General features: G+C 42.6%; 1 protein-coding gene across 1 annotated transcript in view; it reads right to left on the reverse strand.

Annotated features, from left to right (window-relative positions):
- The window catches only part of LOC115129860 (low-density lipoprotein receptor-related protein 1B-like), a 206,029-nt gene that overhangs the window by 105,326 nt on the left and 87,442 nt on the right, over window positions 1–13,261 (reverse strand). Inside the window, 12 exon segments of the mRNA XM_065025737.1 lie at window positions 3,969–4,098; window positions 6,180–6,314; window positions 6,488–6,619; window positions 6,860–6,985; window positions 7,711–7,851; window positions 9,873–10,022; window positions 10,222–10,316; window positions 10,488–10,662; window positions 10,921–11,148; window positions 11,422–11,553; window positions 12,442–12,686; window positions 12,889–13,053. Coding sequence (XP_064881809.1) covers window positions 3,969–4,098; window positions 6,180–6,314; window positions 6,488–6,619; window positions 6,860–6,985; window positions 7,711–7,851; window positions 9,873–10,022; window positions 10,222–10,316; window positions 10,488–10,662; window positions 10,921–11,148; window positions 11,422–11,553; window positions 12,442–12,686; window positions 12,889–13,053 — 1,854 coding nt within the window.

Here is a 13,261-nt window from a genome sequence, read left to right on the forward strand (position 1 = left end):
TGACGAGTCTCCCAGTCCCTGCCGCTGAAAAACATCCCCACAGCATGATGCTGCCACCACCATGCCTCACCGTAAGGATGGTGCCAGGTTTCCTCCAGATGTGACGCTTGGCATTCTGACTAAAGAGTTCAATCTTGGTTTCATCAGACCAGAGAATCTAGTTTCTCAAGGTCTAAAAGTCCTTTAGGTGCCTTTTGGCAAACCTCAAGCGGGCTGTCATGTGCCTTTTACTGAGGAGTGGCTTCCATCCGGTCACTCTACCATAAAGGCCTGATTGGTGGAGAGCTGCAGAGATGGTTGTCCTTCTGGAAGGTTCTTCCATCTCCACAGTGGAACTCTGGAGCTCTGTCAGGGTGACCATTGGGTTCTTGGTCACCTCCCTGACCAAGGCCCTTCTACCCCCGCCACTGTGTTGTTGGGGACCCTCAATGGAGCAGAAATGTTTTGGTACCTTTCCCCAGATCTGTGCCTCGACACAATCCTGTCTCTGAGCGCTACGGACAATTCCTTCGACCTTAAATAGACAGCTGTGTGCCTTTCCAAATCATGTCCAATCAATTGAATTTACCGCAGATGGACTCCAATCAAGTTGTAGAAACATCTCAAGGATGATCAATGGAAACAGGATGCACCTGAGCTCAATTTTAAGTCTCATAGCAAAGGGTCTGAATACTCATGTAAAACAAGTATTTCTGGGGGGGTTTATTTTATAAATGCAACAATTAAAAGAAAACCTGTTTCAATGAGTAATTATGGGATATCATGCGTAGATTGATGAGGGGAAAGTTAATTTAATCAATTTTAGAATAAGGCTGTAAAGTGAATACTTTCCGAATGCACTCTATATTAGTGTTTTATTATTCATGATTTTTATAAATGTAAAAAAATAAATAAAAAATCTTCCACCAAAAATTATAATTAAATCCTTTTTAATCCCACTTTGTAAGATATCAAAAATGTAGTTTGAGATTTCCCTATCCGGCAAAAGAAAAACATTGAAACGCCATTCATTAAAACCTGTGAATCCTGGAGAAATCTCAAAATAAATCAATAATGGAGAATGGTCAGATAGCAGCATAGTTCAAATCTCTGCATGGGAGAAACAGGGGAGGTGAAGACAATCAATTTGTGAGAAAGTCTGATGATGGGGCAGAATATAAGATCATCTCCAGTACTAGGATTTGTTAGGCGCCAGGCATCCACAATGTTCAAGTCATCTAAAAAATACTTAATATAATTCCAAGGTGCCCGGAGTGCCAAGAGGATATCACTTGTTGTATTAATTGTAGGACCTAGAGCCAAGTTAAAATCTCCCCCAAGTGTAACGTCTGCGCCCAACTCACACTCTCAAACACATAAATCCCCTGAACGCAGCTCACTCTCCAGCTCACTTTCCAGCTCACTCTCAAACACGTAGATCCCCTGAATGCAGCTCACTCTCCAGATCCCAATCACCTGAATTCTAATCACCTGTTCACACACCTGCATGTCATTATCACACACTATTTAGTTCAGTTCTTTGCACTCCATCATTGTGAGGTATTGTTTGTTTTGTGACACTCTTCTATTCGGAGCCCTGTTTTTCCTGTAACGTAATCCTCCCGAGTATGATAGTTTTTGCCCGCCTCACTAATGACGCATTTTGCCTATTCCCTGCCTGTACTTTAGCCTATCAGATTTCCTGTTATCAACCTTTTGCCTGATCTCCCGGACGACGTTACTAGCCTTTTCCCTGCCTGTACTGTTGCCTTTTTGGACCCACTATGTATGACCTTCTGCCTGCCCCTGGACCCAGTTACCTGCCTCCTGTGGTCCTTTACAATAAACACCTGCTGCGCCCTGCGCTTGAAACCAGCTCTGTCTCCCATCGGGTTCATTACACCAAGGATGGTCACTGAGTCTGGGAAGTCTAACAAGTTAAGCTTCAGGTCTTCAAAAAATTATTTATCAAAAGCATTTGGTGCATACATGGAGGACAAACATAATGTAGTGCCATTAATAGTAACAGAGGTATAACACGTCTGTCTATCAGTGTCTCCCCCAGAGACCCCCACCTTCATATTCAGATTAATATTCCTCTTAAGTACAATCATAGCACCTTTAGTTTTGTTTGGGGCACAGGAGTAGGCTAGTATCTTATAATACGTGTTCTGAAATCTATTGATATCAGTGGCTTTCAAATAGCTCTGCTGTAGGAAGGTGAAATCAATATATTTACATTATACGTACTCTAAACAAGTTAAGACTAATCAAGTCAAATTCTATTTGTTACAACAGGTGTAGAACTTACAGTGAACTGCTTACTTTCAAGCCCTTAACCAACAATGCAGGTTTAACAAAAATGTATGTTAAGTAAAAAATAAGAAATAGTTAAAGAGCAGCAGTAAAATAACAGTAGCGAGGCTATTTACAGGGGGTACCGGTACAGAGTCAATGTGGAGGCTATATACAGGGGATACCGGTACAGAGTCAATGTGGAGGCTTTATACAGGGGATACCGGTACAGAGTCAATGTGGAGGCTTTATACAGGGGATACCAGTACAGAGTCAATGTGGAGGCTATATACAGGGGATACCGGTACAGAGTCAATGTGGAGGCTTTATACAGGGGATACCGGTACAGAGTCAATGTGGAGGCTTTATACAGGGGATACCGGTACAGAGTCAATGTGGAGGCTATATACAGGGGGTACCGGTACAGAGTCAATGTGGAGGCTATATACAGGGGATACCAGTACAGAGTCAATGTGGAGGCTTTATACAGGGGGTACCGGTACAGAGTCAATGTGGAGGCTATATACAGGGGGTACCGGTACAGAGTCAATGTGGAGGCTATATACAGGGGATACCAGTACAGAGTCAATGTGGATGCTTTATACAGGGGTACAGAGTCAATGTGGAGGCTATATACAGGGGATACCGGTACAGAGTCAATGTGGAGGCTATATACAGGGGGTACCGGTACAGAGTCAATGTGGAGGCTATATACAGGGGATACCAGTACAGAGTCAATGTGGATGCTTTATACAGGGGATACCAGTACAGAGTCAATGTGGAGGCTATATACAGGGGATACCGGTACAGAGTCAATGTGGAGGCTATATACAGGGAGTACCGGTACAGAGTCAATGTGGAGACTATATACAGGGGATACCAGTACAGAGTCAATGTGGAGGCTATATACAGGGGATACCAGTACAGAGTCAATGTGGAGGCTATATACAGGGGATACCGGTACAGAGTCAATGTGGAGGCTATATACAGGGAGTACCGGTACAGAGTCAATGTGGAGACTATATACAGGGGATACCAGTACAGAGTCAATGTGGAGGCTATATACAGGGGATACCGGTACAGAGTCAATGTGGAGGCTATATACAGGGGGTACCGGTACAGAGTCAATGTGCGGGGGAACAGGTTAGTCTATCCATGAGTTAGCTTGAGATGGAAATATATCCAAGCCTGAGATTTGAAAACACTTTGCACAGAGCTGAGATAGAAATACTGTTGAGACGGACGCATAAAATAAAAACATGACATAAAACCCCAAAATGATCGTGCAGTCGACATTTGTGAATGCATACAAATTCTATAGTATTAAAATATTATTAAAGTAACCAGCAGAAAGAAATTCATAGAAAAGGCCAGTATGCCAGGGGACACAAGGGTTTACCCCCGAGAGAGAGACGGCCACTACACCTGAGTCGGCCGTCCCTTGGTTTCTGACACAATGTGGAAATATCAAGGGGTATAAATACTTTCTAACAGCACTGTAATTATATAATCCTACTATATAACCTCGCAAAGATCGGTTTATGACGTTCATTGCCACTGGCTATCAAATTGAATTAAAACATTGGTTATTTGGTGGTCATTTCTAGGGAATACGTTATGTAGATAGGATGTGTTCATTACATACCAAGCAGGTGGACTTCAAAGTGTTGACTGAAATGAAAAACTGTACACACCCTTTCACCGGGTGCACAGCAATGGCTTTGGGCTGGTCAAGTCCTTCAGCTATCACCACGGCTCGGTACAAGCCACTGAGTCGAGCAACCTCGATGATGTTGAAGCCATGGTCCGTCCAATAGATATTATCTAGTAAACAACCCAAACATGACTTTGTACAGTGTTCAAACCATTGCATTACAAGTCAGTCAATTCATTAGATTTTATGTATGTCTTACTTGAGAAGTATGTCCTATGGCTCTTGTCTCTCTGTGTGTCCTACAGTTGCAGTCAAATATATTGGCACACTTGCACTTTACAATGAAGCGCAGTGGAGCAGAATGTTCTGTTTTCTCTTTTTTTTTATGGTTGAACTGCTATTTTTACCAGTAAGATGATGCACTGTAAAAGAGAATCACCTGCCTCCAACCAAATTAATTTAAATTCTGTATAATTTAGTTCAGGCAATTTGTTTTATACTTTGAAGCGAAAAAATATAATTTTGATATTTTTTTCTTGGTCCTGTGCGGTTGTAAATCAAACAAATACATGTGTGAAAAACTTTTTATATATATATATATATATATATTTTTAAACTTATTTTAGAAAAATAGTGAATCGTTCATGGGTGCCTTCGGAAAGTATTCAGATCCCTTTACTTTTTCCACATTTTGTTACTTTACAGCATTATTCTAAAATGGACAAAAAAAATCCTGAATAATCTACATATAATACCCCATAGTGACAAAGCAAAAATAGGTTTTAGACATTTTTGCTGATTAAATTTTTTTAAATCTAAAAGTCTAAAGTCTTCAGACCTTTTGCTATGAGACTCGAAATTGAGCTCAGGTGCATCCTGTTTCCATTAATCATCCTTGAGATGTTTCTTGATTGGAGTCCACCTGTGGTAAAATCAATTGATTGGACATGATTTGGAAAGGCACACACCTGTCTATATAAGGTCCAACAGTTGACACCATGTCAGAGGTCGGAGAAATTGTCCTTAGAGCTCCGAGACAGGATTGTGTTAAGGCACAGATATGGGGAAGGGTACAAAAAAAAATCTAAAGCATTGAAGGTCCCCAAGAACACAATTCTTGGAACCCCCAAGACTCTTCCTAGAGCTGGCCGCCCAGCCAAACTGAGCAATCTGGAGAAGGGCCTTGGTCAGGGAGGTGACCAAGAACCCGATGGTCACTCTGACAGAGCTCTAGAGTTCCAGAAGGACAACCATCTCTGCAGCACTCCACCAATCAGGGCTTTATGGTAGACTGACCAGACCGAAGCCACTCCTCAGTAAAAGGCACATGACAGCCCACTTGGAGTTTGCCAACAGGCACCGAAAGCCTCTTAAACCATGAGAAACAAGATTCTCTGGTTTGATGAAACCATGATTGAACTCTTTGCATTAATGCCAAGCGTGACATCTGGAGGAAACCTGGTACCATCCCTACGGTGAAGAATGGTGGTGGTAGCATCATGATGTGAGGACGTTTTTCAGCAGTAGGGACTGGGAGACGAGTAAGGATCGAGGCAAAGATGAACGGGGAAAAGTACAGAGAGATCCTTGATGACAACATGCTCCACAGAGCTCACAACCTCAGACCGGGGCGAAGGTTCACCTTCCAACAAGACAATGACTCTAAGCACACACCTTCCAACAAGACAACGACTCTAAGCACACAGCCAAGACAATGCAGGAATAGCTTAGGGACAAGTCTCTGAATGTACTTGAGTGGCCCAGCCAGAGCCCGGACCTGAACCCAATCGAACATCTCTGGAGAGACCTGAAAATAGCTGTGCAGCGACGCTCCCCATCCAACCTGACAGAGCTTGAGAGGATATGCAGAGAATAATGGGATAAACTCCCCAAATACAGGTGTGCCAAGCTTGTAGTGTCATACCCTAGAAGACTCAAGGCTGTAATCACTGCCAAAGGTGCTTCAATAAAGTACTGAGTAAAGGGTCTGAATACTTATGTAAATGTAATATTTCAGTTGTTTATTTTCAATACATTAGCAAAAATGTCTAAAACCTGTTTTGGCTTTGTCATTATGGGGGTATTGTGTGTAGATTGATGAGGGGGAAACAAAAAATGTAGAAAAAGTCAAGGGGTCTGAATACTTTCCGGAGGCGCTGTATTTGACCACAACTGTACTTGTATGTCCTCCTTTGCACTTGACATTGTATTCTCTTAAGTACAGGTTAACTTTGAGAGCTCGGCTACTTACCTGCAATCCAGTCCACTGCAATCCCCTCCACGCGGCCGATACCACTAGTGACAATGTCCTCTCTCCACGTCTGATCTCTCTTGGCTCTGGATATTCTGTTCAAGCCCATGTCTGTCCAATATAACGTGTCATTTCCTATTAGGAAAATCAATTAATTGAAAAGGATTAATGTTCTTCCGTTCATTTGTTTTCTACAAACTATAATTAAAAATAACAATTAAAACATTGAAATGATAATGATTCATTTGCAATCCGAAGCATGAAGAATAGTCCAAATAATCACAAAAAAACAATGCCAATACACTCACCAGCATGGAAGTCAATCCCCACAGCCATCACTGAGCCGGTCACCGGCATCAAGGCTTCACTGCTATCACTGGGATCCAGGGATATCCCCCTGATGCCCTCATGAACTGAGTACATCAGGAAAGACCCAATGCCTTCAAGTTCAAACACAAAACCAACCCAATCAACTATATGGCATTTACTGTACATGTAAAAATGTGATTCTAACCTTCACATCACATCAGGAAAGACCCTAGTCCTTCAAACACAACAAAGCAACGCTCATAGACAACGCCAGATGTCAAAATCAGATTCACATCATATGTTTTAATATGTCGGTTTTCATATGTTGTGTTCCCTGTTCAGTGTACTCCCACGAGAAGCGAGTACAGTACCTTCACATGACATGCGATCGGGGTGGAGGTTGTAGCCCACGGCACAGGAACAACTCCGTGTGCTCTCTGATGTTGGGAAGCAGAGCTGAGAGCAGCCACCATTGTTGTCCTGACAGAGATTCCTCCCTGCACAGCAGTGGAACATTACACTGTACATTTAACACCTAGGCATGGTCATTGTATATGCTTGTGTATTCATTCAGGAAGCAACACAGTGATGACACAGTAGGACAGCATGCGTATTATTTAACTGAGCATTATGGGGGGGGGGGGGGGGGCAGAGTTAGGCAGAGTACATCTGCATTGCATTACGTTCCGGTTATTTTCATGAGATTACATGAGCATGAGCACTTCCAGTGTGTGAGAGAGAGAGAGGACGAGAGCGAGCGAGACAGAAAGAGAGAGAGAGAGAGAGAGAGAGAGGAGAAGGGGAGAGAGAGAAGACTAATGAGACATGGCCATACTCCCATGTGGTCGGTGTCAAAAAGATAAATGAAGTAGCTAATCGGTCAGAGGAAGTTTGAGGAGGAAGTTGAAAGATTTATATTTTTAAGACACCTTAATCGCCATTTTTAATACTAACAGAGATTGAGAGCAATCCTGTCAATGAAATGGATGATACTGCCAATGACTCACAAAACTGCTACGCGGAATCCTTATTTCAAAAAAGCTGTGTCTCAATGAAGAACCATTATTTTTGGGCCAATTGGATTTAAAAAAAATGTCGGTGCATTCTCAAGAGAGGATCAAAAACACTGAGCAATTTCAAGTCAAAAGCCTACAACAAAGCTTTAAAAGGAGGTCGGACATCGTCTGAGTGAAAGCATTGAGTTAGCAGTCATACTCCTTACCTGTCTGGCTGTCCTCGTCATACACCTTCATGTGAACAATCCCCGTGGTCTTGTTGCGTAAAACCACCATGTCCAGCCCACCTCTCTTACTGACGGTCCCCAACTGGGCCAAGCTGTCATCAGCCCACCACAGCTTGGCACCTGAAGACAGAAAAATCAATGATTGTTCATGACTGAATTGACAAGTATATTGATAAATCAGAGCTATTCAAAAAGGTCATGAATACTGTGCAGTAGCAATGGTGGTTCTATGCCGTCTCTGCGAGTGACCCTTCAATCAAAAGCTAACGGCCCATTTGTTCATCGATAGTAGTGTTCACAGAGCACGACAAATATCACTGGACCCGAATAACACATTGAATGATCGCTTTCCTAGGAACTGTAACTGAATTGAATACATTCTAGGAACGGTATAATACTGTATTATTCCTAAGGTATGTATAGCTCTCACTGTACAGTATTCCCTCGCTGATGAATACAGTAGGCCGAGGCGGACTCCTGGGACGCTCGTAAAAGAAGGGCCAAGGAGGGAGCTGTGTAAAGGAGGACTTTCAGATTTCTTCCTCTGAGAATCGGGTGATACCAGACAGAGAGACAGGATCTTAAGTTCATTCCCCTACCCATAAATCTTAGGGGCACGGGTCCCAGGGAGGAAACAGAGGAACTGGGCCATGTGACATATTTTTTTCTTCTAATATAAGCCCGTGTACTGTACTTGCACCCTTGACCGGGAAAAAAATGCAAATGTTTATGCATGAGCCCAGCTCCAGCAAACAGGCAACGCTGAGGTACAGTCAGCCCGGCACAAAGGACGTAGGACAGCGGCTCAGCAGTCAGAAAACCTCTGAAGCAACACCAATCCTGTGCCTGTAGACAGGGAACTTTCTCTTCTTCTTCTTTTTTTTGGAATCTGTTTGCAGACTTGAATGGGCTACAGTACCGTGGGCTTACGCCAGACCATTCTTGGATTTTGGCCTGCTGGACTACAGCTATCAACAAAGAACATAATCTCCTCAAATGACGGGAAGGATTGGAGAGCATACAAAAAGACGGCGTGTTAAAACCGCAGAGATAAAAAAAAAAAAAAAAAAAAAAAACATGTCTCTGTGGTTAAAGCACAGATGAATATAAACAGCAGGTCCCTCTGCAGGTGAATTACATCAGAATCAAACAGTGTTCCCAACAGAATTACGGCAGACCGTACTGTAGATAGATAGATAGCACTTTAATATGCCAGAGGCTATTTCAATATCCCAAGCAGATAAGAGAGGTACTCTAAATTAAGGAATCGTAACAAAACCAGAGCGAGAAGCCCATCAATAATGATGTTTCTCCCCTGTCTAACTCCCTGTAGGGTTACTCATGGGGAATAACCACTACAATATGAAATAATACGATATTAAACAAATGAATACAACCATTTAACCGATATGGAAAAAATAATTATTCCACCCTGTTAATAGCATCATGATCAACTGTCTTGTAGAGCGCGGAGAGAAACTCCCCCTCAATGATCTGTACTATCGAAACACGATACAATACAATATTATACAATCACCACTACAGCTATAAGTAAACCTGGAACAGACAGTCGGTGAGCCGGACGGATCGAAAGCCCAGATTTCCCATCACTCTAAGTCAGAAAGCCTGGTTACTGTGTTCTGTTTGTGTGGCGGGAGGCAGCTCTGTCGCCCATCCCTGTAGAGGCTAAACAAGTCCCACTGAAGCCAGAGAAACTTCCCTAAAGTGTTCTGTCTGGATGAGGCATTTTATCAGACGGGATGCAATTTTAAACGTGAATTAGAATAGTTTCAGAGACAGACGTAAAACAGAAAGGGGGAAACGGACAAGTAATACAATGCAAGAAGACAGCAAAAGGTTCATCGCTGTCAAAAAACCCTTTTACTCATGTACTCCAGATAAAAACAAACCCCAAATCAATGGACTAGTACTTAAAACAAAATACAATTTGGGCAGAAAATACTTTTATGAGCTGGAAGGGCACAACATATTTATATCAGGCACTTTCTAAGACAAAAGGGTAGTAGTGCTCATCCATAGAACCATGCTCTAAAAAAAAGCTAAACTGATCCTAGACCAGCACATCTTACTCTGAGACACTTTATGAACATGGGCCCATGCTCTAAACTCTCGCCACTCACCCATAACAGCTAGAGCCGTGACTTTAACCAGCTCCTCCTTCATGGTCTCCAGCACTTCCAGACCACTACCGTCCAGACTACACCTGTTGATGGTGGCGTTGCCTCCACTGATCCAGTACAGCTTGTCTGACGTGTAGTCTATCGACAGGCCTAGGAGAGACATCATCGATTAGAGTTGTGACCGGGCATATTATTGGGTTGCTGTTCTACCAATCGTCTCACTCAATCTTGCAATATCGTTTGTTTACCAGATAGTAGCACTACTGTTGTCATGCAATATAAAATGGCAGAAGACAACTGGTACTGGCCACTAAATGTGGATGTTTTGTATTGTGCATGTGACATTTACCAACTGGCTCTCTCTGGTTCTGTTGAATGATCTTGCTATTGCTTCCATCCATGTTGGCTACGTTGATTGTGTTGCCATCTGTCCAATACATTTTCCTGGAAGGTAAAAACTCAATAGGAAAACAATATTTTGCATACAGAACACCAACACAAAAGTGCCTAATTTATCATGTCATGTAACTAGCATTAGTTTGACTATATCTTGTCATACCTAATCAATATCAGACATTGAACTGTACACAAGTACGTACAAAAATGGAATCTTACCCTTTAGACGGATGTACGGTGAGACACTTAGGCTTCTCAATCCCGTGAAGCACAGAGGCTTTCAGGGACCCGTCTAGCCTCGCCACGTTTATCTGTGACTCGTCGCTTTCTGAACTAATCCAATACAGGTTCCTGGAGAGCCAGTCCAGGGCCAGACCTCTTACATTAACAATACCTGCAAAAAAAAAGGATATGCAGAAGACAACGTCAATACGGTCACGCTCATCTCTTCAATAAAGTCATGTACGGAGTCAACAACCTGACAGGTGCACTGTGAAAATTAGAACGGGTTACCTATGAAAAGGACCTCAAATGGACGCAAAACAGTGTAACAGTCCGAGAAAACATTTTACAACAAACATTTTGGTTCAGTTACATAAAGTGTCAGAAAACCGGTACATTTCAGAACACAGAGGTGAACATCTTTCTCTACCTCCGGATATGATCGTCTCTATTGCGGTTCCGTTGATGGAGGACCGTTTGATGGTTTGTGTTTTGACGTCAGTCCAGTAGATTCGTTCCTCTGACGCATCGTAGTCCACTGCTGTGACCTCATCTATATCTGGGACCGTCAGGGCTGTGATCAGGTTCAGGTAAGGGTTGTCAATGTCCACGCCACGGATCTCGGTTCGCCTCACATACAGAAGGAATCTCTTCAGTGCTGTTGAAGGACAAGAGAAAACTGGACGTTGGCATTGCTTCGTGTAGCCTGCGTTCAAAGTTCAGAATCAAGCGGGTGTTATCTCAAAACAGTAGAAACCTGCTGTGTTTCGAAATGACTCACTTTTGAGGGACATGCACTATAGTGTATGAATGTGGAGGATTGTGTGAATGAATGAATGGCTAGATAGATAGATGGTGCGATGGCTGGACGGAGAGACTGAAGTAAGGACAGACTGACTGACAAACGGATGAAGGGGTGAGCTTCACTCACTGAAGCAAGTAAATTTGTCTGCAGATATCTTCATGAGGTGGGGGCAGGCACAGGATGCGGTGCGGTTGTAGTTGATAAGGCATAGATGGGAGCAGGGTCCACGACCGCCATTCGCCTCGCAGGGATTTGAGGCTTTCGTCGAGAGAGGGGGAGAGGAGAGGAAGTTGTTCAATATTCAACTAAATGTGGTTTCAATAATCAACTAGTGTGGTTTATTTTAATACAAGATTCTGATACTCTTGGAAGGAAACTTATTTGATTTGTGAAAGGCAGAGTCCTGTAAATGAACCCTACTGCCAAAAGTCCAGACAGAGAAAATGAAGCCTGATGAACCAATTCTTGGGTTAGTTGTTTAGTCACAATATTGTTTTGAACGTTCATTTTTGGACTGATGCCTAAGTATTCTACTCAATGCATCGTCAATCAGAGCCGATGAACATTTCATCCAAAGTGTATTGCAGTGGCTTGGAAATACAATGACATTCAAAAGGAGACAAATAATTAGTATGAAATCTTTTGTTATCATTTTAAGTTGCCAGATTGACTTCAGATGCTGTATAATGTTACCTAGCTAGCTAAGATTGAAGGGAGGCCAACAGAATTTAGCTAGCTAGCATTAGCATTGATAGCTATTTTTGACAGACTTTGCAAGCTAATGACAACTTTGCCATATGTCTAAAGTAAATTTGACGATATGATAATGCTGGCAAAGTTGTTTCCTACTAAATATTTGACTACTTTAGCAACGTCATCGTATTTCTCGACATATCACCACTTTAGGGCGACACTATGGCACTTTCTTATCTCTCAGAGAACTTTGGACATAGAAAGTGAAAAGTATTTTGTGAGACACAGATGTAACAACAAATTTAAAACACAACCATACGACAAATGATTCATTATGATCTAAGTAAACAAAACTCTTCAACCTGTCCAGCTGAGAAGGTTGTCTTTAATTCAAAACATCCGCTCTCTTTTCAACCTTACTATCTTAATGTTTGAGAGAGTGTGGTAGCCTACCTTGTGGTTGTCTGCTGGGGTGGTATATCTGAAGGTCAAATGGCTGGGCGCTGGTTTTCTGGATGACTGTCACATTGGCTCCTGTCCACTTGTTAGCCCTAGCCAGAGTGTTGGTCCTCCAGTCAGTCCAGTAGACACTACCTCCGTAGAGACAGACAGCGAAGGGATGTGACAGGTACTCATGTCCCTTCAGAATCTCTATCACACCAGTCCCATCGTACAGAGCAGAGAATATGGCATCAGACCTGTTGAGATGAAGATAGATGTTTGTCTATTAGAATCATTTGATTCTACCAGCAGGGTTGGGGTGAATTCCAACTCAATTCAGCCAATTCAGGAAGACAACTGAAATCCTCATCTAAATTGGAATTTCAGTTGACTTCCTGAATTGAAATATAATTGATGGGGAATTGACCCTATATAGACAGGTACAGGCATATAACCCACCTGGCATCAGTCCACACAACCCTCTTCTCCATAAGGTCCAGAGTAAGACCATTAGGCCAGGCTCCTATCTCCATGTCTCTGAAGACAACATGGCGTCCTCCTCCGCTCATAGAAGCAGCCTCGATCCGAGGGAAGGTGGCATCCCAGTCTGTCCAGAAAATAATTCTAAACCACAAAATACTCAAATAAGAATAGTCATCCATGTGAAATGGATTAAGGAATTGATCAGAATCAAGTCTACCTCACCCTAAGGTCATTCATATCAAACCAAGATTATGTAAGAAATGCATATCCTTGTTAAAGAGTACTCACTCACTCACTCACTCACTCACTCACTCACTCACTCACTCACTCACTCACTCACTCACTCCCT

Source organism: Oncorhynchus nerka, linkage group LG2 (assembly GCF_034236695.1).
Source record: "Oncorhynchus nerka isolate Pitt River linkage group LG2, Oner_Uvic_2.0, whole genome shotgun sequence".
Lineage (NCBI taxonomy): Eukaryota > Metazoa > Chordata > Actinopteri > Salmoniformes > Salmonidae > Oncorhynchus > Oncorhynchus nerka.